The 25,653-nt window shown below is 37.6% G+C and overlaps 1 protein-coding gene across 6 annotated transcripts in view; it reads left to right on the top strand.

Moving 5' to 3' along the window:
* The window catches only part of LCLAT1 (lysocardiolipin acyltransferase 1), a 173,820-nt gene that overhangs the window by 49,583 nt on the left and 98,584 nt on the right, over window positions 1-25,653 (top strand). For 4 of the 6 annotated variants that reach the window (XM_077774081.1, XM_077774083.1, XM_077774084.1 and 1 more), the window contains exons 2-3: window positions 12,998-13,166; window positions 22,892-23,090. In XM_077774081.1, coding sequence (XP_077630207.1) covers window positions 13,002-13,166; window positions 22,892-23,090 — 364 coding nt within the window. In that variant the 5' untranslated portion in view covers window positions 12,998-13,001. Of the gene's footprint in view, window positions 1-11,612; window positions 11,720-12,997; window positions 13,167-22,891; window positions 23,091-25,653 lie in introns of those variants that run through there. The other 2 variants (XM_077774082.1, XM_077774086.1) reach the window with 2 other exon arrangements.

Genomic DNA, 25,653 nt, shown 5'->3' with positions numbered 1-25,653 from the left:
TATTAACCCTGTTGTTATTTGTATAAAATAGACTTTTATACATGAACCGGATCTCAGTAATGGTCTTTCAGAAGAAGTTAGAAAAAAATGTTTTATACATTTGTAGCATTTACCCAGAATTCCACAATGTATGAATAACAGCAGTGTTCGTGAAATTCAGTGTGAAATACCTTGAATCAAGATTACTTGATTCCATTCATATTACAAGGTATTATGTAATAAAGATATGTCAAATATTTTTAAAACAAAGCCTAGTATAAATAAATCTACATAAAATAGTTTTATAATATAATATTTCTGCCTTTGCTTATAATATCTTGTGACTTTTTGACTTCCCAACTTAGTTTTTTCTAGAATAAAGTCATTATATGATTTATCTTTGGTTTTATCTCATTGCCCGGATACTTGATAAATGTGTTTCATAAATGAAAATTACACGGTATAGTTGCTTGAGACTTAAACTGTCTCCAGGATTCCTTTGCAGCAGAAGACCATTTTAGGCTGCTGTTCACTTGTCTCTAAACCAATAGCGTCTTAACTTTCTTTGAAATACAAACCCCTGTGATACAAATAGGGATCATCTCTGAAGAAAAACACATGTAAATTACCTTACAATTTTAGGGGGTTTATGAAGCTTTGGATACATTCCATGCGCCATCTACAGGTAAACTTCCCTTTGCTGTGCAAAGAATAAATTGTAGAAAGGAAACATTTTATTTTTGTTTATCTTGCCTGTTTCTTTTTTAAAAATTGCTATGAATGATAGTTGACTTTTTAAAGAATATGGTAGTGTTTTCATTCAGTTTATATTAATTTGTAAAAGGTCTTATTAACGATGCTAATGTAATTACAGATTTTAGGAATAATACGATCAATCTGCGGTGTGTTGAAGAACTGTAATGTGAAACAGAAAGAAAAACATTTTATTTCTGCCCAGTCATAATGCTTGTTAGATGCCACCCAGAAACAGTGGTATTTTATACCTCCTAGTGAATACCAATAATTTATATTAGAAAAGTTACTGATATCAGCATCTTTTACACATGAGGAACACTGGGCCAGTGTTTTAATATTATGAAATTCCCATTTTATTCTTTATCCTCAATGGTATATTATTGATGGGACCTCTCTAGTCCCTTCGTATAAGAAATCCTGGCTCCTCATTTTTCCTTTTGAAATAAATGTTGAGATTTTTTAAAATAATTTAAAAACTTTCTGTGCACAATTTGGAAGGAAAATCATAGTCTCACGATGCAAGGATAGTCATTGGTAACATTTTGATGCATGTCTGTCTAGGCTGTTTTCTGTTCAGTGATTGCACCTGTCTCGATTTTGGTCCCCTCTGTGCTCTTGCTTTGCTTGCATATGCTTTTTTCTAATTTCTAAGGTGGTTGTTATCCTTACAGTTTCTCCTGCCCGTCAACATTCACGGCCTTCAGGGTAAAGTGGTTAGAGTTAGTCGCATCTTGGTAATCTCCCAGCTAATGAACTTTCTTTGTTTTGAGATATAATTCACATACCACACAGTTCACCCATTTAAAGAGTAGTGTAGAAGGCAATAATTTTACACTGTTCAGAGTTGTGCAGCCATCATCACTGTCTAATTTTAGAGCATCCTTTACCCCCCAGTCACTCCTATTCCGCCTTCATTTAGCACTAGGGAACCACTAATCTACTTTCTGCCTCTATCTAGATTTGCCTCTTCTGGCCATTTCATATAAATGAAATCATGTGATATGTGGACTTTTATGACTGGCTTCTTTCACTTAGCATTAATATTTTCAAAGTTTTCTGTGTTGTAGCATGTATTAAGTACTTCATTCCTTTGTGATGGTGGTGTTGAATGATAGCCACTGATGGCTAACCCCGTTTTGTTTGTCCATTTATCAAATGAAGGACATTTGGGTTGTTTCCACTTTTTGACTATTATGAGTGGCGCTGCTATGAACATTCATGTATATGTTTTTATGTGGACATATTTTCATTTCACTTAGGTGTATATATATATATGTAGGAGTGGAATTGCTGGGTTACATGGTACTAACATTCTGAAGACTGCAAGTCATTGGAACAAGGATGGTAGTTTCTTGAATAACATGTAAGGGGTATAAGAGAGTTGTACTAACCAGTTTTTCTGAAATGATTTCATATAGTAGTGTTCCACTTAGTGTGGGTGTATGTGGTTTTAACTTTTACATCTTATGAGAAAACCTTCTATAACAACAGGAAATTGTTGAAATGTAGTAAGTGTGCTTGCCATTTTTGCAGAGAAAGAAGTAGTGGCATTTTCATTAAAAAAAAAAAAAATGCTTGCTGTTAACAGTTCATTTTGTTTGAAACAATTTGGAAGAAACAAAACCCAACAGAAATCCCGAGACTTTGGGAAATCTTTCTCATGACTGACCCAATCACCGCACAGTATGCACCATGGAGAATGATAAGAGGTAGCCTCTTTGCCTTTCTTTTAGTCCTAACTTGACTCACTACTATCCTTCCTCTAAGCCCAGACCTTGTTTGCATCTTAATTCTTTTCTTCATGTTTCGGTTGGTTGCTTCAGCCACCTATGATTCATGTCTAATGGAAAGAACACTGAGCTGTAACTGGAGGTGAAAGGTCATAGCCTAGCTCCATGACCACTGGCTGTGCCACTGCGAGCACAAGTCAGGTTCCTCAAGCTTTCTGCTCCCCACTTTATTCACTGGTATAATGAGACAATCATCTGTGGAATCGAAAGGTGTTTAAAGCTCAGTGATCTTAACTTTGTCTCTGGACTTCTAAGATTTTACAAACTGGTTGTCAGACTTACTGATTTCTCATGAACTTTGGCATTTAGTGTATACTTCCTTGTATTGCTTCCTCCCTCCTTTTCAGATGTGTTTTTTCTGCACCTAGATGATATGGCCAAGGAAAGCAAAGATATGTTACTATTCTTTGTAGTACCTTGTCTGAGAATGGTTAGTGTTTAATCGTGCAGATATTATTATATGAGTTTTTAAGACTTTGGAATGACTCCAATTGGTACTTATTCTCTGTTTAAATGATCAGAATTAAATGATCGAAATAACTTGGTAAATTTAGACAGCTATTTTCACTTTTTCCTTTTTCTGTCTTTCTAAGAGTATGCTTTTGATTAAAGTAGCCATGGGGATAGTCAGAAATGAACATTCTGTTTTTAGAAACTTTTAAAATAACTGCTTTCTGCTAGGACTTTATCCTTATGAGACTTCTATACCCATGTATTCAATGGCTCCTACTTTGTATATATGAAGCGTTTCAGGATGCTCCTTGCTTGGTTTCCGGCAGTCCGTATACCTCCATCACTTAGCTCTTTGCACATGTAACTGGTTAGCTCTGTGTCTCATGAAGAGAAAAGCAGAACATGAGCTTAAACTTCAAGTTAACATAGATAAATGCTATAAAATAAATTCAGCGGTGGTTTTGAGTGACCTTTGTTTAGGCCATGGGTCCCTGGGGAGCCAGTGTAGTTTTAGCTTTCCCAGGGGACTTTACCATTCCTATCTCAGTTTGTTTTTAATTGTGGTTTTTAATTTATCTATAAAACTTTGAGTTTAAAGTCTGACAAACAGTAATTTGTCTAAAAGGTAGGAGTTATTTCTGCCTCAACATTTAATCATTTTTACTTCGATTATGGAATCGTGGAGGAATAGGTATTGCTGGTGTTACTGACAAGCTGATTTATTTTGGCTATGTCGACATTGCTTCTTTTTTCATGCCTCCTTTTTTACCTCTCATTTCCCCTCTTCCCTTTTGCTATGGAAGTATCAAATAGAAATATCTCTTTAAAACATTAAAGGAAATGTCTATTTCTGCTTGACCGTCAGCCTTAGTCACAGGCTCTTCCATCTTTACAAACCATGGAAACGTTGTTGTGTATCCTTATAGACAGATCTTTGTGTATTTACATTTATTTATGTAAACCACATAGCATAGGGTTTTTTTTTTCCAGGGGTGTGGTTCCCCCCTTTTGAAAATGGTCTCATATACTTTTTCACTTAGCAATACATCTTAGAGAACTGTTCATTTAAAAAAAAATTTTTAAGATTTACTTATTTTTGAGAGACAGAGCATGAGTGGGGGAGGGACAGAGAGAGAGAGAGAGAGAGAGAGGGAGAGGGAGACACAGAATCCAAAGCAGGCTCCAGGCTCTGAGCTGTCAGTACAGAGCCGACACAGGGCTCGAGCTCAGGAACCGTGGGATCATGACCTGAGCTGAAGTCGAACACTTAACTGACTGAGCCACCCAGGTGCCCCAAGAACTGTTCATTTTAGAAAATGCAACTTGACCTCATTCTTTCTGCCTGCTGTATAGTGTTCCATAATTGTTGGTTGTACCACAGTTTAGCCCTTCTCCCATCAGTGGACATTTATGTTTCTGATTTTTTGGTTACAGACAATGCAGCAGTGAAACATCTTCATACACGGTGTTGAGTATTTCTCTGGGCTACATACTGAGAAGGAATTCATGATGATAGGCATATTCAAAGTTATTATAGCTTATATGTATTATTATAACTCACCAGTTTGCCCTCTAAAATTTATAGTGCTTTTAGCTGTGAAGGCAAAGACATCAACAAATGATTTTTAGAATACCAAAGTCAAAACAGACATTTTTGCCAATTTGGTGAGAAAGAAAATGGTGTTCTGTTTTTCTTTTTAAAACTTTCTGCTTTTAATGTTTATTTATTTTGAGAGACAGAGAGGAGAGAGAGAATTCTAAGCAGGCTCCGTGCTGTCAGTGCAGAGCCCGATGTGGGGCTCAAGCTCAGGGATCATGAGACTCTGACCTGCACCGAAATCAACAGTCAGATGCTCAACTGACTGAGCAACCAACGTGCCCTGGTGTTTTGTTGTTTTAATTTCCGTTTTCTTAAAAATAGCTTGAACATTTCTTCATTTTTATGGACACTTTGCATTTTCTTCCTATAAACTTACATGTAATATGTAGAAGTGATTACTTACTGGATACTTAAAGGTATCCAGTTTAAATTATTACATACATAACTTTTGGGAGTAAATACTATTGAAATACACTTAGAGAGGGGCACCTGGGTAGTTCATTTGGTTAAGGCTCTGACTCTTGATTTTGGCTCAGGTCATGATCTCCTGATCCTGAGATGGAGCCCCACCTTGGGCTCTGCATTGACAGCATGGAGCCTGCTTGGTATCCTCTTTCTCTCTCTCTCTCAATATCTCTCTCTCTCTCTCTCTCTCTCTCTCTGCCACTCCCCTGCTCATGCTCGCTCTCTCTCATTCTGTCTCTCAAAATAAATAGATAAAAAATTTTAAAAAGATACATATAGAAAAGTAAATAGATCACAAGTGCATAGCTCAATGAATTTTTGTAAAGTGACTATGCCACATGTAACCAGCACCCAGATCAAGAAACAGAGTATTACCAAAATCCATGCAGCCCCTGCTGTTCATTCTAGTCACTACCCCTGCTCCATACTCCAGTATAACCGTTGATGTTACTTCTAACATTATGTTTTTTCTATTTTTGAATGTTAAAGAAATCAAAGCATACAGTATATATTGTGTGCTTTCTAGGTATCAACTTTAAGTAAACTTTAAGTAAAATCATTGCATCAGGGTTGGGACACCTGGGTGGCTCCATCGGTTAAGCTTCTAACTCTTGATTTCAGCTCAGGTCATGATCTCACAATTCGTGAATTTGATCTCCAGTTTGGGCTCTGTGCTGACAGCACAAAGCCTGCTTGGAATTCTCACTCCGTCCTCTTTGTGCCCTTCCCCCGCCTGCTCTCTCAAAATAAATAAAAATAAATTCTAAAAAATTGCATCAGGGTTTAGAGAACTCTGAGTATTTACACAGATAATTTCTTCCCTTGCTAAACTTTAGTAAGATAAATAGTGTCACTGTAACATAACCTTAAATGTCATTAATACAGTGCTAAGAACTCTCTGAATGGACCCCCTCCCCGCCAGAGGGAGTTAGCAGACTTGTTTACTGAAATCCACCTTCATCTGGGGTAGATCTGAGGTTTGACCTCATTCTGTGCCTATCAACTGCCTGTTGTGTATATCAGAATTGGTAAACTGGTTTTATTTCATCTAACTAACTGGTCTTAACTCAAATGCCTGCTTACATTATAGCTTCTTCTAGTATCTGGGAAAGTATTGTTCCCTTGGGCTGCTTCAGGAAGAATGAAACTGTGTAGTTTGTGTCTTTCCTTTTGTTGTCTGTGTCATTTTCCCAAGCAGGTGAAGGTGCCAGAGCAGACTTTATATATTATCCTTTCAGCTTCATCCGCCTGCCTAGTACCGCAGGTGTTTTACCTTCGGTGTCTTTGGCTTGTTTTTGTTAATTTGTTTCTTTTGGGGATTTGCTTATTAAAAGAGTATGCCTTTTTGTCTTCAGAATATTTTGAACATAAATTCTTTAGTAAAATATTCTAGTGATTTCTTGACACTATAGTAGACACTATTTTTTAAGTAAAGTAAGATGAGTAAGGTCACTAATTTTAACATTCTTTTAAATTTATTTTTAATTAACAGTCTGCTTCCTAAAAGAATTTAAACTGATGTGCAATAAATGAAATACATGATGATAATGCTAATAAGAATAAAAAGATTGTAAGAGGAGAAAGAGATAATAATAACCCTAATCTTTGCTTCTCAAATTAAATGTTAAATTTAGCTGTGAGCCTCTGTCTTTTGAGACTTGAAAGGAAAACAAATACAGTTCTCACTGGGGAACAAAGCAGCAAACCATTTCATCAGGCGAGACAGATGTGTGTATGTTACTAAATTCTGGAAAATACAGAAATGTTCATCAGAATCAGGTCATGCAAATGAACATGCATCCAGGGATTTAAAAATTTTGTTGGATTTAAAAGAAATTAATCAGCTCATACATATTTCACTTATGTTTATGAAAGCGCTAAATCATTGTGATTGTGTGTGGGTGTGGAGTATTTATTCAGCTAGCTTATGAGAGTAGTGCATAAAGAACATTATTTTAAATGGCACTGTTGGTGGACGTTTGGTAGCCACAATCCTTAAGAAATAGAATATTGCCAGTCTCCTGTGGACTCCCCTATGACAACTATTAACCTTTTATGTTAGTCATTATTTTTCTTTAAAGTTTTATCACCAGTGTGTCACCAAGCTGTGTGTGTGTGTGTGTGTGTGTGTGTGTGTGTGTGTGTGTGAAAAGTTGAGAAGCATAATCTATCATTAGATGAAGGCTCCTGGAGGTACAGAATCTCTGGGTGATAGTCTGACCTCAGCGTCCCAGAACATTGACCAGATCTGTTTCTGGGGAAGATAGTGGGCAAGTTCGTGCATAAATGAGTCTTAAAAACCACAGTCCAGGGCTCACCGTAGTCAGGGCATCTGGCTGGACTCTGCAGGTTCTGTCTGTCTGGTGGGAATATGTTTTCTGTTCCTAAATTCACCATGAACAACCCTCTGCCACCCATCTCTCAGGAGGTCATACAGAGTACTTCTGGTAGATAAAATGTGTGTCATCAGCTGGCCTGCCAGAATTTTATTAGAACGTGTTTAGGAGGCCAGGTGCAGATTAGAATCTGTGCCAAGGTTCACCTGCACATTCTGTTCTTGGCTCAGAAAGGTTGTTTAGGAGTAAGGAATTTGGTGATACAGCTTTCAAAGAGTCTTTCTTCTGAGTTACCCATCCCCAGTTTGGACTGGACACCGTCTCTCTCTTGTTCATGACTGTCATCCTAAGATCTTCCTTCATGACCATCTCGGAGATTCCCTGGACCTCCCACCTATGTGGGATCTCTCATTTCCTGTGTTTCATTTCCTTTAGTCTTTGTTTTAGGTAGCCCATTTTCTAACAGTTTCTTGGAAAAAGATTGTATGGGAGGTATCGTTGAGATCCAGCATGTGTGATGATGATGACGTTCTATTATCCTTGATAAAGTGACCGGATAAATAACTTTCTTGAGAATTTTGTAGTCATTGTTCTGTTTTCATCTTCTGGTATTGTTGTTAAGATGTTTCTACAGAGAAGTCCAAAGCCAGCTTTATTTTTGATCCTTAGTGACCTGTTTATATCTTCTCTAGAAGTTTTGTAGAATGTCCTTTTGTCTTCTCTGTCCTGAAAGCGACAGTGCTTGTGCCTTGGTGAGCATCTGTTTTCATCCATTATCCTAGCTTTCAACAGGCCCTGTTCATGTGGAAGGTCATGTTTACCAAGTTTGGAGGACATTTTAAGAAATTTCTTTGGTTGCTGATTTCTTCCCCTTCAGTTCCTCACTCCTCCCTTTTTGGCAGTCATGTAATTTGCATGTGGGACCTCGTGTCTTGGTCCTCTAATACTCTTTCTACTTTCCAGCCCTTTATCTTGACTTTTACGAGGAATTCCTCAGTTTCACTTTTCAACTCTGAGTTTTTAATTTTTGCTTAACATTGTATGTTGTCAACTTCTAATAGCTCATTTATTAATGTTTCCTTTGTTGTTTTCTCACATTTTTCTTTACTAGATACAACATATTTTTTTATCTTTTGTTATATATATTTAAGACAGTTTTCTTCTTCCTGAATAGTTTCCTTCAAATATACTTTTTTCTGTTTTAGTCTCTAATGTTAAAGAGGTTTCTCAGATGTCTCATTATCTGCTTACAGTGAAAAACAAGGCACTTAAGCCAATGAGGAGGTTGTAGATAGGTGAGGCTTACATGAACTTTGCAAAGGCTTCACTATAGGTGATCCAGGTTGACTGTGTATTAGGGAACCTCCAGTGTTTCTGTGTTTTTGTCTTTCCTCAATGTCTGGTCAGATCCCAGAGAAGTGTGCCCTGGTAGTCTTCCTACAGCTGTGCTATTTGATAATAGTAGCCACTTGCCACATCCAACGAAGAATTCCTCAGTTGAATTAGCTACATACAGCTGTGGGCTGTCATAGTGGACAGCACAGTGTGAGGTTTGCAGGCAGAACATTTCCATCACTGCATGAGGTTTTGTTGGCGAACCCTGGACGAGGACTAAACTCTTGTTCCCAGCCACCTGAAAGCCCAGTGAGGAAAGATGGTCTGGGTCCAGCTTTAGGTTTCTCTGTGTATAGGGTTACTTAATCCCACTGTGCGTCCCCTAATTCAGAAGCCTAGTTTTACCTTCTTCAGCGAAGACGAGTTTAAACAATATGCTTAACTTTCTTTTATTTTTTTTTTCTTCTTTAAAATCTTTCTTGTACCAGTTCCAAACTTTCTACTGTGTTTTCTGGGACTGCCCTGGGTATAGGCTCTTTAGCTCACCTCTGTCAGTGTTAACAGAGTCAGTATTAACTTCCCCAGTATTATGCTGGGGAAGTGAGTCCCTTAATTTTTTACCTGCAAATACCACTGATATTACTGATACCTTACTTTTGAGGCTCTTGTTTTGATTAGATGAGAATGTTTGTGAAGAGCCTATTTTAAGACATGCCTGACATTATCAAGGTATATAGTAAGGTCCTTTTAAAACCTTAAAGTTACAAATCTGCTGTGCATCTAATTTGCCCCACCAAGTGCTTAGGCACTAAGTAAGACAGTAGAATACTGGACAGTTGACCAGATTTTTACCACCTAAGTGATTTGGTTTTTAACACCAGCCTTGGGGTAGTCAAATTTGGAGTTTTAGCAAAATTTTGAACTATTTACCTGTTATGGATCTTTTCATTGCTTATGGATAGTTCAACATGTAGGTATTAAATATGTAACTACAAGGAGCCTTCTGTCAAGTGTCTGGCAAATATTAGGTGCTCAAAAGGTAGGCCTTTGAGAGTTTTCCACAACTTCATCTGTAAGCATCCAGGTTAAGCGATGTGGTCACGATCATCAGGCTTTTGCGTGGTGGAACTGGAGCAGATGGTCATAGACCCCTCTGATACCAGCATCCGTCAATGCTGGGATTTTTGCCAACAAGTTCCATGTGCTGTCAGTTTTAAAGGGAAGAGAAGCTCTTTGCTCTTAAGGTTTTTAACAAAACTGATCTATTTACTCATTCAGTCGATGTTTATATGCACCCTTATCACTTATCCCAAAACAGTCATAGATGCTAGGTTTTTTCTTACCCACGGTGACATGCTACAGGGAGTATTATTTGGCTGTCCTGGCCTGGGCTTGTGCACTTTGTCCATAGGACCTGTGCTCTGTGATTTCTTGCAGCTCTCCAGTGGGTACACGGTACCTCATTAATGTATAATGAGTTACAGCTCCCTGCTTAAGATTTCTGTGACTGCGTGTTTTGTTTTACTGCCTGGAATAATCCGTCCCACCCCACATCCTCCAAGAGTCTAATGCCTTCTTTAATTCCTTTCAGCAGAGTTTATCCTGCTTTACCTTGAACTATCTTTAACACATGTTGCATGTATCACATTGATTTGCAGTTATTTCTTAGTATACCTATTAGACTATGAGAACAATGCTAGTTAACATTTTAGTTGTTAGGTTAAGGACATTTTAGGAAGGAAAAGAGGTTTCCTTTCTGAGCAAGAAGCTGTAGGTATCTGGTCTATGGATTTGTTTGCCTGTCTCTACCCCCCTCCCCAACCCCCAGTTGAGTTGCCTCCTGTGTTTGGCAGTTATGAGCAATGCTGATATAAACAATTGTGTACAAGTTTTTGTGTCATCATCATTTGTCCTGTATATTTGGTAGAATTGCTGGGTTACATGGTAAGCGTACATACTATTTTGCATTGCCACCAGCCATGTATGTGAGTTCTTATTGTTCTACAACCTCACCAGCGCTTGGTATTGGCAGGTCCCTCCCCTCCCCTCCATCCCCATTTTAGCCATTCTAAATACATGTGTAAAAAACATGTTAACCATGTTTGTCTGTGAAACCCGTGAGACTTGGAAGAAGACTGGATGGAGCTGGATTAAATGCAGAGCCAGGGAGAAGTTCATGAGGAAGAGATAGAGAGGCCATGGTTGGCGAGAGCTTGGTATGTCTGTCATACTTACTGTGGTGTCTCCAAGTGACCAGCACAGAGCCTGGCACACAGTGGGATCTCTTTGTATGTTTATTGAGTCATTGAACAAATTATTGAGAAGTTAGGGAAAAGACAGGAGCAAGATGGAAAAGTAATTTTAGATTAGACTTGGCCTGAGTAACCCCAGTATGTTCATGGGACACATCCTTTTATACTTGAGTCTGTGTTTATATTCACATTTAGAAGCTGACTCGGGCCTCTGATTCCTGGCCACTCAGCGAGAAAGACATAGTATAATATCGTGAAAGAAGTAGAAGGCAGAAACACTTGATGCTACCCATTGGTAGCATCTCCTAAGGAGACTTAGGAAAGTTATCGTAACTCTTTTGGTCCTCAGCTTCATCACTGTAAAATGAAAAGATGTTATTAGAGGATAACATATGAGTTAAAAGAGCTTAATCACATCAAGTGAGAAATCGTTTACTAAGCGTGGAAGAGGTGTGTTTGAGTCTTTGATGGACCTGTACAGATACAATGTGAAGTCCTGCTCTTCAGGGAGTAAGTGTCTAAACAGAGCCAGCTAATTGGCAGAAACAAACGGAGCAAAAAAGGTAGTTACAGGGTTTCAGATAGAGGAGCAGCACTGCAGATGGTCTTTTTCTTTTTCCTGTTTTAAAAGCTTTCATTTAAAGACTGGAGAGAAGCTGCCGAGGGTGTCATCTTTCTGTGTGAAGAGGAGAGCCTAGGCCTCAGAAAGCAGAGCTGAGGGTGTGAAGGATCAAACACCTTTTGGGGCCCTGGGTGAGCAAAGCGGCCACTGCATTTCAGTGGATTTTCTCTCCACGCTCATTCCCTTACCTGACTTCTACTTACAGGTTCAGTCTAGAGTTCAGCAAAAAACCAGTTCTTAGATATTCATTCTCTCTGTGCTTGGAAGGATTTTGTACACACACTCTCAAGTATTGGTAGAGATTTAAAAACATACTCAGTACCCAGATAAAGTCAAATCTGTGTTGTTAAGGGATTTGACCTGTTTTATTGTTTGTCTGACATTTATTAAAGCGCTTTGACATTTGAAATTTTATTTCTGTTCCCTGTTCTGAATATTTAAACAGAATCACAGGTCTTGATCACTGGAATACCTTTTGTAATATAAAAATTTTAAGGCCATTATTGTTTTCAGAATTTTTATGATTCTAGCACTTTTATCATCCTGAGGTAAAACATATTGTTGCTCTAATATGGGTTAGGTTATAAAATCAAATGTTTGATTATTCATTTTAAATTGTGTTTCCAACAGTTTCTTTTATAATGTCAATATTAAGTGTTTCTGGTTATGAGGACCCTGGAAGTAATCTTTTGGCAAATAGTTTAGTAAAGTGAAGAATCTGACTGTTCTTTATTCTTTCAGGTCATAAAGAAAGAGCCAGTTTAAGACCAGTTGCCCAAAGATCCTACTTTCAGGTTCTAATGTGGAAGAATTAACAGAAAAAAAATTGTTTTGAGAGAGAATCACAAGGAGGATCTGTGCTGTCAGCACAGAGCCCAACATGGGGGCTCTGTCCCATGACCTGCGACCATGGCCTAAGCCAAAATCGAGAGTCAGATGACTGAGCCACTCAGGAGTCCCAAGATTTCTAGGTTAAAAAAAAAAAACCTAGTGCGCTCTATAAGATTGCCAGTGCTTTTAGGCATAGCCACTCGTGGGAAACTGTTCTGTAATTCTTGGTCCATTAAGTTGCCTTTTTATAGTAGGATATAAAAAAATTATGGAATATTTTAAGATTTTGTATTGGGTAACTCCTATGTTTATGTTAACACTAATAACTTGATTTTAAAAAAACAGGCTTCTTATAAATAAGAGCTTTTAGGGGAGTAGGAGGTAGGCATTTACTCTGCTGAGAGTATTCATTTCTAATGTACTGGGAATTTGTTAGACCCGTAGGACATGCGCGAGGGTCACCTTAATCAGAGCCTTTTCTGTAGCCTTCTCATTTAAGATTATTTTACGCATTCTCAATTTGGGCAGTTTATATGTATAGTAACAAAATATATCTTTTTTTAAAAAATTTCTTTCAGAACCATGGTGTCATGGAAAGGGATTTACTTCATACTCACTCTGTTTTGGGGAAGCTTTTTTGGAAGCATTTTCATGCTGGGCCCCTTCTTACCTTTGATGTTTGTAAACCCATCTTGGTATCGCTGGATCAACAACCGCCTCGTGGCAACCTGGCTCACACTGCCCGCGGTAAGCTAGAGTCAGTTACTCGAATGTTCCCCTCGATAACATGATAAGCATGTAAATCCTTTCTGTTTCATAAGAGGTGCATTTAGAGGAAGTAGAGAAACTAGAGAGAATTAAATAGAATTCGTGTCCTTGAAATAAAATATCTAGGAGCCGTATTCCAAAATTGAGTTTCTTTTATATTCCCTTCCTCGAGGTATACTTTACGTATAGCAAAATCCACAAATCTAAAGGTACAGAGAAAAAGTTAATGATGTAAGAATATTTCAATTTCCCTTTATTTTACAAATGACAAAATTTAAGACTGAGATTAAACTATTGTTTTGAACTTTTGACATTGATGTCATTGATTTAATTCTTCCCATTAACCCCAGAATTGAGGAATAAAGGGATTTCCTGTCTGTGGGCTAGAATGAGTCAACCTCTGTAAGATGTAAGCGCACACAGAACGTGTAGTGGATTCTTGGAAAAGACAGGTGTTCTCTGCAATGTCCGTGCATACAGCTCTGAGCAACATCCCTGTGATTCTGAGCTGGCACCTTCCTGTAGGATTCTAGTCCACACTCCTCCCTTGTCCGCACCAGAGCTGCTTTAGCCCTCCCCTGTTGCTGCTAACCCACAGTGCCTTCCCCAGAAATGCAGGGGCACCCACGTAGCTGCCTTTACCTGGAATAGGTTGGATTTCCTGAGCAACAGCTGGAACTTCATGTTTCTGGGTTTACTGGACAGTCATGGTGGAGGTGATGAGGCTATACCTGACAAGGAAAACAAGGAGGGAATCCTTTCCTTCCAGTGCCGAGGGGTCTTTTTTCACCTGTGTCCTTTGAACTGCTGTTGCCTAGTTCCCATCAGGTGGACTGCCACGGTTAACCTTTGCAGACAGGAACGTAGACCGATGCTTTGGACTTCTCCCAGGGAGTTGTTTACAGTGCATCCTTCTCACCACAGGGATCTTTTTAAAAATATGAATAAATAATTGCATTTGTCTCTTGTCAAAGGTTAATTTTTTTAAAAAGTTATTCAGATATGTTTTAAGAAATATGATACCGGTAAACTAAAAGTAGTCCCCCATCTCTTTCTGTCCCTCTTCCCTTTCCTTTCTCTATTTGAACTTAATCTACAGGTACAAAGAAAGGGACTCTAGCATACTGGTAGATGATAAATAACTGGTTCCAGATTAAGGAGAAGAATGACAAGGTTTTATTAAAGGGGTAATGATGATCATAGCTGTTAAAGCACTTACATGACAGGTACTGTGCTAAGTGCTTTAGGACGTCTTCATTTCAGGCACCACCATCATCCTTACGTTACAGAAGTAAAACTTGGAGTTGATATTTATTAGCACACTGCATAAAATGTTAAGACTTGTAACAGTGTAGGGCTTTCATTTCCATATCCTTTGTGCTGCTGTCATACTTCATCTACTCTCAAACTCTACAATGCAGTTATAATTTTTTGTTTTAAATAGTCCTATGTCTTTCAAAAAATAGAATATAGTCTTATATTTATCTAAATATTTTCCATTTATAGTATTCTTTGTTCTTTCTATATATTAGAGTTTCTCTCTAGTAGTGTCATTTCCCTTTAGCCTGAAGAACTTCCTTTAGGTTTTCTTGTAGTGGGGACTCCTGTAGATTGTTTTCTTTTAAGTGAAACTTTATTTTGCCTTCGTTTTTGAAGTATAGTTAACTGGCTGAGAAATTTCTGGGATGACATTTTCTTCCTTCTTCCCCTAGTTTCACATTCTACTTCTATCTTACGCTTTTCTTGTTTTTGTTGAAAAGTTAGCCAGCATATGTTATTGCTTCCATTTGTTTAATGTGCCATTTTCTTCTGGCTGCTGTTAAGAGTTCTTTTTTAGCAGTTTTGTTGGTCATGGTATGCCTAGGTCCAGTTTTCTTTAGGTTTATTTTGCTGTGTTTCATCAGGCTTCTTAGATCGGTAGCTTTGTTTTTTCCAAATAGGGAAATTTGGGGCTGTTATTTCCTCATATATCTTGTTCTGCTCCATTCACTCTCATCTCCTTTTAGGACAACAGTTGTAGGTTTGTTAGGTTGCTTGTATTATTACACAAGTCACCAAGTTCACTGACCCTCGCTTCTGCCACCTCTAGCTGCTGTTTTTTCACACAGTGGATTTCTGTTTAACATACTGTACTTTCAGGGCGCCTGGGTGCTTCAGTTGGCTGAGCATCCGACTCTTGATTTCAGCTCACGTCAGGATCTCATGGTTTGTGGAATTCAGCCCTACATCGGGCTCTGTGCTGATAGCGTGGAGCCTGCTTGGTATTCTCTCTCTCTCTGAAAATAAATAAATAAGCATTTATAAAATATACTGTACTTACAAGTTATAGAATTTATATTGGGGGTCTTTAGTGGTTTCATTACTTTTTGAGATTTTTCTTCCGTATAATTCATTATAACCTTACTTTCCTGCACTTCAGCTCAGTGGTAAGTCTATATACACTAGCTCTGTTACGTCTGGAAGCAGCAGTCATCTTCCTTATTTCTTTTTTTTCCAGTGGGAAGTACTTTGCATCGAATATTTATAATCTTACAGTATCAGTATAGATCCTCCTTATGTATTAATGCAAAATTTTCTTTTTCCTTTCATAATAGCAGGAAGGATTTTTTGGTAAGTTTTGTTAGCTGCTATCTATGGTAAAATTAGTCAGCAGGATCCTAGAACATTCATCCAGCAACTATTTATTAAGTGTCCACCATGTGCTAAGCATTTTGCTAGAATATAATGATGAACAGGATGGATATGGCCTTGTGGAGGTAATAGCATTCTGTTTAAACTATCTTTCCTAGTTGTGGATATATAGTTTGACTGGTCACTACTACTATTTTGCCCCACTTTGCAGAAAGCACATAGGAGAGGAAGTCCAGAGCAAGTGCTTTCCATTATACCAGTGAATAACAAATAGCACATGGCTCTTGTGTTCGCCCCATTGGGGAGAGAAGAGCTGAAAGGTGTAATTGAATCTGGCAAATGTCATCTTTCCTCTGGGAAGCCATGTACATAATTAAAATCTATTACTTTGGAAGGAATGCTGGACTTTACTGGCCAAATTCTGCCATAGCCACTTCTGCTGTTACTATTAGTACCACCATGATTACACAGAATTACACTATACCCTATGGTACAAGTCTTTATACAACTCTAGTACATTCACTAGGTGGGGAGAATGTGTTCTTCCCTCACCCCTACTTAAAGTGAGATGAAATGGGAGATGTGAGTGGTGTTGTATTGAGTATGATTGTGTGTTTAAAACAGCACGTAGACCCGTCCCTTCATCTGATGGTCAGTTAGAGAAAGTTGTTCCAACATTGAGAAAAAACTGGCTGAGCTGGACTTAGTGTGCTGGTCTCTTGTGAAGTACTTTTCTGTGAGATTTTTAGGGGTTAATTTCAGCTATTCCTGACTTCTGCTTTATTATCTGACTTCACAACTTAACACAGTCAAAATTCAACCACCACTGTGGTATTAAATTAGTGTATACTTGAAAAAACTCCTATTACCTGTTTAACTTACTAGTAATGGCATATCAAGCAGAGTCTTTCAGTTAAGAAATTTATAGAAGTTGAATGCCTTCTAGCTAGGTTACCAAAAATTGGTGTTACAGTTTAAGTGGTAAGCCTCCCTGTTCAAAGAAATGGAGAAAAACTATCAGGGTGTCTTTTATGACCTTTTATTTCATACTTTACTCTTTGCTGTTTTATTTTAAGCAATCCTCAACAACTAAAAGAAGTTCACTAATAATAAATTAGGGTAAATGCACTTGTACTAATGATTGCTTTACAGAAATAATCATAAAGTGATCTTCTCTTTTGTAAGTATCTCTTGTGCATTAAAATGATTTCATCGGCAAGATTTTTTTTTTCTCTTACTATTTTTAAGAACCACATTTTGTGTGTTAAGTGAGGTACGACAGTAAAATCTTCTAGAATCTTAGATGAGCCTGAGGTCACTTAGTCTAACCTACTTCTGTGAGAATTCCTTCCAGAACACTCTGCAGCGTGTCCATCCATTCTCTCTTGGTACATTTCTACACTGAGGGGTGCAGGTCTTTGGTCATTCCATTTTGGGACAGTTCTATTCAGCATAATCAATACTGTCAGGGTCACACTCTGCATGTGTCCAAGAGCACTTTTTGCTTCTCAAAATTCGGAATCTTTCCAACAGACCGATTGTTAGCTAATAACCTGGGATTCTGAAAGCTATTTGGAGTTCTGTCCTTTCACTGGAAGTCATGACTTAGGGATTTAGAGATCATTTTCTAACTCCCCACCTAGGGTACAAGTCTCTTCCACGGCCTGCTGATTCCAGTCCTAGAGCAAACGAAAGGGATGCTGTGTTTGATGAATGACTTGGGATTGCAAGATCTTAACTAAAGCTAAGGATTTGAGGAGCGAGGCTGAGTGGAATCTGAAAGGCCCAGGCAGACTGGGAGATGCGGAACGCCACAGAGTTGGTTTTAGTTCAGTCTAAATAAAGAGTCGTTGGAATGGTAAATGAGTGCTTGGGACATGATGGCAAAACTGATTCTCTGTGATCAAGAGGAGAACCTCTCATCTTTGTGTTTTTAGACATGCTGGAACAGTTGGAAGTAGTCATCAGTGGTCTATAAGAGTTCCTCAGAAATCGCTTCCGTAAAGCATTGTGAAATTTCATAAGATTAGTTTTTCTTCTATACTAGTTTCTAGACTAGAAATAGGAAAAAAAAAATAAGAATAGTGTCTTTTTAACAGTTTTTAATCTGGATTATTTGAATTCTGGAGTTCTTTATAGACATTCAACTTTACCTCTGTGTAGTATATATTTGTAATTCTGCCTTTCTGAGACCTGGAAAAAACGTTGACTCGATTATGTCTTATCTGGTATTACAAATGATGAATGTGAGTTTGAGATCTAGGCTGTCCCAAAGCTTATTTATATAACTTTCAGGCACATTCTTATAGAGTGCTGGATGGCAAGGGAGAGAATGCCATATGATATGCTCCTGGACAGACAGTCTGGATTTATTTTGACATTTTCCATAATGAAAAGCAAAAGATTGTTTTGGGATCCACAGGATAACATGTATTAGAAATTGCACTTAAAAGATGAGGGTTGAGGTTTGGTATTTAGAAGGCTTTGAGATTTTTAACCTCTTCTGTGGTACAACTCACAATTAGTAATCAACTTCATCTTTCTACCAGTTAAGGGAAGGGCATTCTGGATTTCAATTCTTGGGAAAAACTGTAAAGTATATCATTTGGAAAGCAGAATGGAGCTGATCCAAATTAATAAACCATGGATGATGACTTCACACATGTCCTCTGGGCCAAGACATATAATTCAGTGATTCATTTTGGGAGTTGATGGCCCTTTATACTTACAAGTATGTGCTTGTGGGTCCAAGCCTAGAGGACTCTGCCATGATCCTCTCCATTGTTAAGTCTTCTACATAGAGACTTGACTTCTCAGAGACTTTGGGAGCGCGGCTTAGAATTATTTGAGTGGTTATAGACCTTTTTGAAAATCTGATGAAAACTACAGGCATTTAGCAAAGTACATATTCATACTTTTCCTTTCTTTTTTTTTTTTTAAAGGAGGCTACATGCCCAGCATGTGGGGGCTTAATGCAGGGTTTGAGCTCATGACCCTAAGATCAAGACCTGAGCTGAGTTGGATGTTTAACCAACTGAGCCACCCAGATGCCCCTGTATATACCTTTTAAAAAGGGGCCTATGTTTATTTACTTCTTCTTTAATATAATTTATTGTCCAGTTAGCTAACATACAATGTATATATAGTGTGTTCTTGGCTTCAGGATTAGATACCCATGATTCATTGTTTATATACAACACCCAGTGCTCATCCCAACAAGTACTCTCCTCAGTGCCCATCATCCATTCCCCCTCCCCCCCACCAACCCTCAGGTTATTCTCTGTATTTAAGAGTCTCTTATGGTTTGCCTCCCTATCTGTTTAAAACTATTTTTTCCCCTGCCCTTCCCCTGTGGTCTTCTGTTACGTTTCTCAAATTCCGCATATGAGTGAAAACATAGGATATCTTTCTCTATTTCACTAAGCATAATACCTTCCAGTTCCATCCATGTTGTTGCAGATGGCAAAATTTCATTCTTTCTCATTGCCAAGTAGTAGTCTATGGTATACATAAACCACATATTTTTATCCACCCATCAGTTGATGGACATTTGGGCTCTTTCCATGGTTTGGCTATTGTTGAAAGCACTGCTATAAATATTGGGGCACATGGGCCCCTATGGATCAGCACTCCTGTATCCTTTGGATAAACTCCTAGTAGTGCTGTTGCTGGGTTGTAGGGTAGTTCTATTGTTATTTTTTTTGAGGAACCTCCACACTGTTTTCCAGAGTGGCCGTACCAGTTTGCAGGAGGGTTCCCATTTCTCCACATCCTCACCAAAATCTGTTTTCTGAGTTGTTAATTTTAGCCATTCTGACCTGTATGAGGTGGTTTCTCAATATGGTTTTGATTTGTATTTCTCTGATGATGTTGAGCATCTTTTCACGAGTCTGTTGGCCATCTGGATGTCTTCTTTGGAAAAGTGTCTATTCATGTCTTCTGCCCATTTCTTCACTGGATTATTTGTTTTTCAGGTGTTGAGTTTGGTAAGTTCTTTATAGATTTTTGATACTAACCCTTTATCTGATAAGTCATTTGCAAATATCTTCTCCCATTCTGTCAGTTGCCTTTTAGTTTTGCCGATGGTTTCCTTTGCAGTACAGAAGCTTTTTATCTTGATGGGGTCCCAACAGTTAATTTTTGCATTTATTTCCCTTGCCTTTGGAGACATGTCAAATAAGGAGTTGCTATGGCTGAAATCAAAGAGGTTGCTGCCTGTTTTCTCCTATAGGGTTTTGGTGGTTTTCTGTCTCACATTCAGGTCCTTCATCCATTTTATTTTTTTGTGTGGTGTGAGAAAGTGATCTAGTTTCATTCTTTTGCATGTTGCTGTCCAGTTCTCCCAGCATCTGTTAAAGAGGCCGTCTTTTTTCCATTGGATACTCTTTCCTGCTTTGTCAAAGATTAGTTGGCTATACGTTTGTGGGGCCAATTCTGGGTTCTCTATTCTATTCCATTTGTCTGTGTCTGTTTTTGTGCCAATACCATGCTTTCTTGATGTTTACAGCTTTGCATTATCTTGATTCCCAAACCAGACAGAGATCTTACTAAAAAGGAAAATTATAGCCCAATATCCCTGATGAACATGGATGCAGAAATTATCAACACAAGAATTTCTAGCAAACTGAATTCAAAGTGTGTTAAAAGAATTATTCACCATGATCAAGTGGTAGTCGTTCCTGGGCTGGTAGGCTGGTTTAATGTTTGCAAATCAATCAGTGTGATACATCACATTAATAGAAGAGAGGATAAGAACCATATGATCCTGTCAATAGATGCAGAAAAAGCATTCTTAGTAAAAACTCTCAAGAAAGTTGGGATAGAAGGAACATACCTTAAACAACATGAAAGCCATATATGAAAAGCCCATAGCTAGTATCATCCTCAGTGGGCAAAAACAGAGCTTTCTGCTTGAGATCAGGAACACGACAGGGAGGTCTACTCTCACCTCTGTTGTTTAACATAGTGTGTCCTAGCTTTAGCAATCAGACAACAAAATGAAGTAAAAAGCATCCAGATTGACAAAGAAGTCACACTTACACTTTTTGCAGATGACCTGATATTCTGCATGGGAAACCTGAAAGACTCCACTAAAAAGCTGCTAGAACTGATACAGGATACAAAAGTCAATGTACAGAAATCGATGGCATTTCTGTATAACAGTAATGAAACAACAGAAAAAGGAATCGAGAAATCGATCCATTTACATTTGCTCCAAGATCCATAAAGTACACCTAGGAATAAAGCCTAACCAAAAATGTAAAAGATGCTGAAAACAATAGAAAATTTATGAAAGAAATTGAAGAAGACACAAAGACATGGAAAAACATTCCATGCTCATGGATTGGAAGAATAAATATTGTTAAAATGTCAATACTACCCAAAGCAATCTACACATTCAACGCCATCCCAATCAAAATAGCACCGACATTCTTCTCAGAGCCAGAACAGTCCTAAAATTTGTATGGAACCCCAGAAGACCCCGGAAGCCAAAGTAACGTTGAAAAAGAAAACCAAAGCTGGAGGCGTCACAGTCCCAGACTTTAGCCTCTATTACAAAGCTGTAATCATCAAAACAATATGGTTCTGGCATGTTTGTTTACTTCTTGAAGGCTGTCCTTCTAGGACTTTATAATCAGGTTAAACACCCATGCCCTAAAATGGATCTCCGCTCTGAGAAAGTAACTCAGTGGGTCCTGTGGGATATCTGTTTTACTCTGTTAGGTGTTAACACTCTGATTCTATAATTCTTTGGGCATAAAACATTTCTAACTTTGCCTTAGCTGATACTCCTTTTAACCCTTTTTCCTTCATCTTATTTTTGTTTTGAAGTCCTGTTGTTCATCTGTGTCATATACTTTTAAAGAAAAGTTTTTGTGAAATGTAACAAACGTATTGAAAGTTAACAAAACAAATGCACACTATAAAATTATATATTAAAGTGTAACTGTCAACGAGGTCAAAAACTAGAATGTTGGCAGTCTTCCAACAAGTCACCTAGCTTTCAAATCACAGTCCTCTATTTGGTAGAAGTAGCCAATAGCCTGACTTAAGGCCTTTGCTTGCTGTTTTCCAGTTTCACTGGCTATATATTTACCTGTAAAGTTTCTTACTGACTGTTTTAAAAAGCTTTATGTAGGACATTTTTGGTTTCGCCTCTCTCAGCATTATGCTTGTGTGCCATCCATGTTGTAGATCCCTGTAGTTCATTTATTTTCATTGTTTCAACCACACTGTGCTATACTTCTCTAGAGGTTTTCATGATGATGTTGCTGGAGAGAAGGTTTGATTTTCTTATCCTTGCTCTGTCTTGGACCAGTTTTCTCTCTGTTCATAGTGAAGTCCTATGTTAAGTAGTAAATTTGTTATATAGAAATTATTTGAAAATTTAAATAATGGATTGAAATCAAGGTTTCTTATTCCGTGATTTTCTTTTTCTCCACAAGAACTCAAGCTTGTAATAGACTTTCTTCTAAATATTTCATATATATTATATAGCTGGTTATCAGAAAAGTTAAATTCAGCAAATATTCGAGCATCCTCTAGGTGCCAGGCACTGTTGTAGGTGCTAGGGTTGCAGGATTTTATAAACATCTGGTTTATTCTTTACATATTGTTGAATAGATATGTGTATTTGTTTAAAGAGATCGTAACACAGAAAGGTATAAAATGAAAATTTTGACTTTGTTCCTTCAGCCTGATACTATACTCAGTGTTAAATTTCTTGACTGTCCTTTCTAGAAAGTAATCATCCTATATATCTATAGCCTTAAAAAATTATGCTGTGGAATCTTCTTGCATATGTTTTATGCTTTTTTTCTTTTTATGTTAATACATCTTGAAGATTTCAGTGAAAGGTAACAATTAGGAAACTTTCAGAAACCTAAATTAATAAAACTAAAAATAGAAATACTGCCTTTATGTTCCCATTCTTCCAGATTAACTTCTTTTTCCAGATTTATTATAGAAGCAGTGATCTTGAGAAACACATGCCTTTGACTTATTTACAGAACATGATACAGTTTACCTATGGAAAATTATAACTAAATTATGATGTATTGTGTATTCCTTAGGCATTGTTGGAGACCATGTTTGGTGTAAAAGTGATTATAACAGGTGATGCGTTTGTTCCTGGAGAAAGAAGTGTCATCATCATGAATCATCGGACAAGAATGGACTGGATGTTCCTGTGGAATTGTCTGATGAGATATAGCTACCTCAGATTGGAAAAAATTTGCCTCAAAGCCAGTCTCAAAAGTGTTCCTGGGTTTGGTAGGTTATTCACAAATTATTTTAAGCTGTTCATTTAATATGTGATGTTATTCCCTGACCTCTGCCCTAAAACTACAGAATATCTTATTAAAGTTCACCTAAGTATTAAAGTCATTCCCATTTTTTTCCTCACTAAAAACAGTCACCAGTTTGATTTTTTTTCATGGATTACAAAAGATTATTTTAATCTCTTTTTTGAAATATTATACATTGAGAGAACAAACTGTTCTCAAGGAAGTAGATATGGGTCCAGAAAGACCCACACTTTGAAGGATATGAATTAATAGTTCAGTAACTTTTTATTTCATATCATGCTTATGGTGATTTAGGCCAGAAACCTACTTGAAATAATCTGATTCACATAATAAATATTAACTGACAACCTATTGGTTCTTAGCAATACACTTGTTGCTGGTATTTTCGGAATGTTCTTAATCTATATATTTTTTTAAGTTTTCATTCTGCTTGTTGTATACTATGTTTAAAAATTCCTAGAAATGCAGCGTGTTGTATGGTAGGGATATTTCAGCATTGCATGTTAAAACTTAATCCCGCCTACATACTTAATGTGAAACGGGTTGGGGAGGAGACTAAGTATATATTCAAACCAGTTATTCACATATGGGTATATGAAAGTTCCCTGACAGCTTTATCTATTATAGCTCTACTTCTGTGGCTTCCTGTGTGACATTTATTATTTGAATTCTTTGCCTTCTAAACTATGTGCCTCCTGTCAGTGTACTGAAATAGTTTAGGATTTGTGAGGGCAAAAGGCAGGTGGTGTCCTCAGGATGGACTAATAAGGAGGTTTGTATTCTCAGGATAAACTGATTGCTTACATGACAACTAACTTCCTTTGGAGTTAATATCGCCATAAAATCAGCGTGAAACGACAAGGCATTTTATGACCTAGCCTCAGAATTCATATAGTCTCACATCCACAGTATATTACTGGTGAAAGCAGTCACTGCCCTCAAAGATTCTAGGGGAAAGCACAGACCTCAGTTCTCAAGAGAAATGTCAAAGACCTTCTCAGTACTTTTAAAACTGTTACATCCCTAAAAAGACTGATCAAAAAAGGAAAAGAGAAGGCACATGTCACCAGTAGCAACAATGATAATGTCTTATTTATTGTTCCAGATTCTATGTACAGTATAGTAACAGAATATTAACTTATGTAGAGGAGTTTGAAAGTTTATATGAAATCAGGAAATTCCATACAGAAAAATGCAACTGACAAAATCTGTCAACAATGAAGGAAAATTTAAACAGTATTATGTCTAATTTAAAAGCCTCACAAAGGTTTTTGGAGGACAATGGCAGCAGCCTGATTTTTCTCAGACTTTAAAAAAAAAACTGTTCAGATAAACAATCAGAGGAAATAAAAACAAGGATCCCTCATCTCTTCAGTATGACGAGGAGACAATACCATAACCTTTGAATTGCCTTAATAGAGATGTAAATTCTATCTCTATTCCTTCTGACTTCCTGTTGTTGCAAGCCTATGGGTTTTAAGGGTGGGGAGTAGAGGGGCCTGGACAACTAAGAAAAAGCCTAATGCCAAAATACCGAACACAGGTCAGGACACAGTGTCCATAGAACAAGATTCAGGGAAATGATTATTAAGACAGCAGGACCTGATGAGGCAGCCTCAGAGAAGCATGGTTCTGAGGGAGAATCAGATACACACAGAAGAGTTAGCTGCTCATAGGGGTGTGGTAGTGCGGAAAACAAGGAAATTAGGAATGAAAAGGTCATCAAATAAGCACTCGGGGATATGGAAAAAGAAACCCTATGAGAAACACAAAGAACAGTAATGGTCACGAAAACAAAAAATGCAAACAAGAAATGAACTCAAGAAAAAAAAAATAGAACAAAAAGGCAAAAAATCCTATCAGGAAAACAAAGATGATGAAAATGAGGGAAAAAATTGTCAGAAGGTGGTTGAGATGGAAGCTAGTCAAAGGAGGTCTGACATATATAATTAGAGTCCCTAAAGAAGACAAACAAAAGTATAACTCAAGAAAACGTTTGGGGCCTAAGGGCTGACATGAGAGGCACTTCCTGGATGAAGCATGAGTATTCTAAAACAGCAGTCATTTAAAGTCTTTGGAAATGGTCCCATTTCCAGCAAATGGACATTTATTCAAGAAAGTGTACCAAGATTTAAGAACAATGAGAATCTGTGGTATTTGAAACAACACACATTCCTTTCACCTCCCAATTTAGTCAAACAGAAACTCCACTCCAGACTGTTGCAGCCAAAGAAACCAGGCCTGTCTCCCTCCTTTCCTCCCTCCTCATCACATTGTCTTCTACAAGTCCTCACTATCTTCACTTGAATAACTTCTTATTGATTATACCATGATTGGGTTGTGTGGTTTCCAATAAAAAGCAAATTAGGCTAGAAGTCTCTGGTAAAATTAAAATTTTACGTCTGTATATGAAGAAACAATGAGTTTAGGTCCATGGGGTTGCATTACCCTATGTTCAGAAGTTTTATTCCCATTTAACATAATACATAATAGATTTAAAGCTCGCATTCTCCATTAGGTATTACTTT

The sequence above is a fragment of the Crocuta crocuta genome, unplaced genomic scaffold (genome assembly GCF_008692635.1).
Source record: "Crocuta crocuta isolate KB4526 unplaced genomic scaffold, BGI_CrCroc_1.0 scaffold246, whole genome shotgun sequence".
Taxonomy (NCBI): Eukaryota; Metazoa; Chordata; class Mammalia; order Carnivora; family Hyaenidae; genus Crocuta; species Crocuta crocuta.
This window is presented reverse-complemented; position numbering and strand designations above follow the sequence as displayed.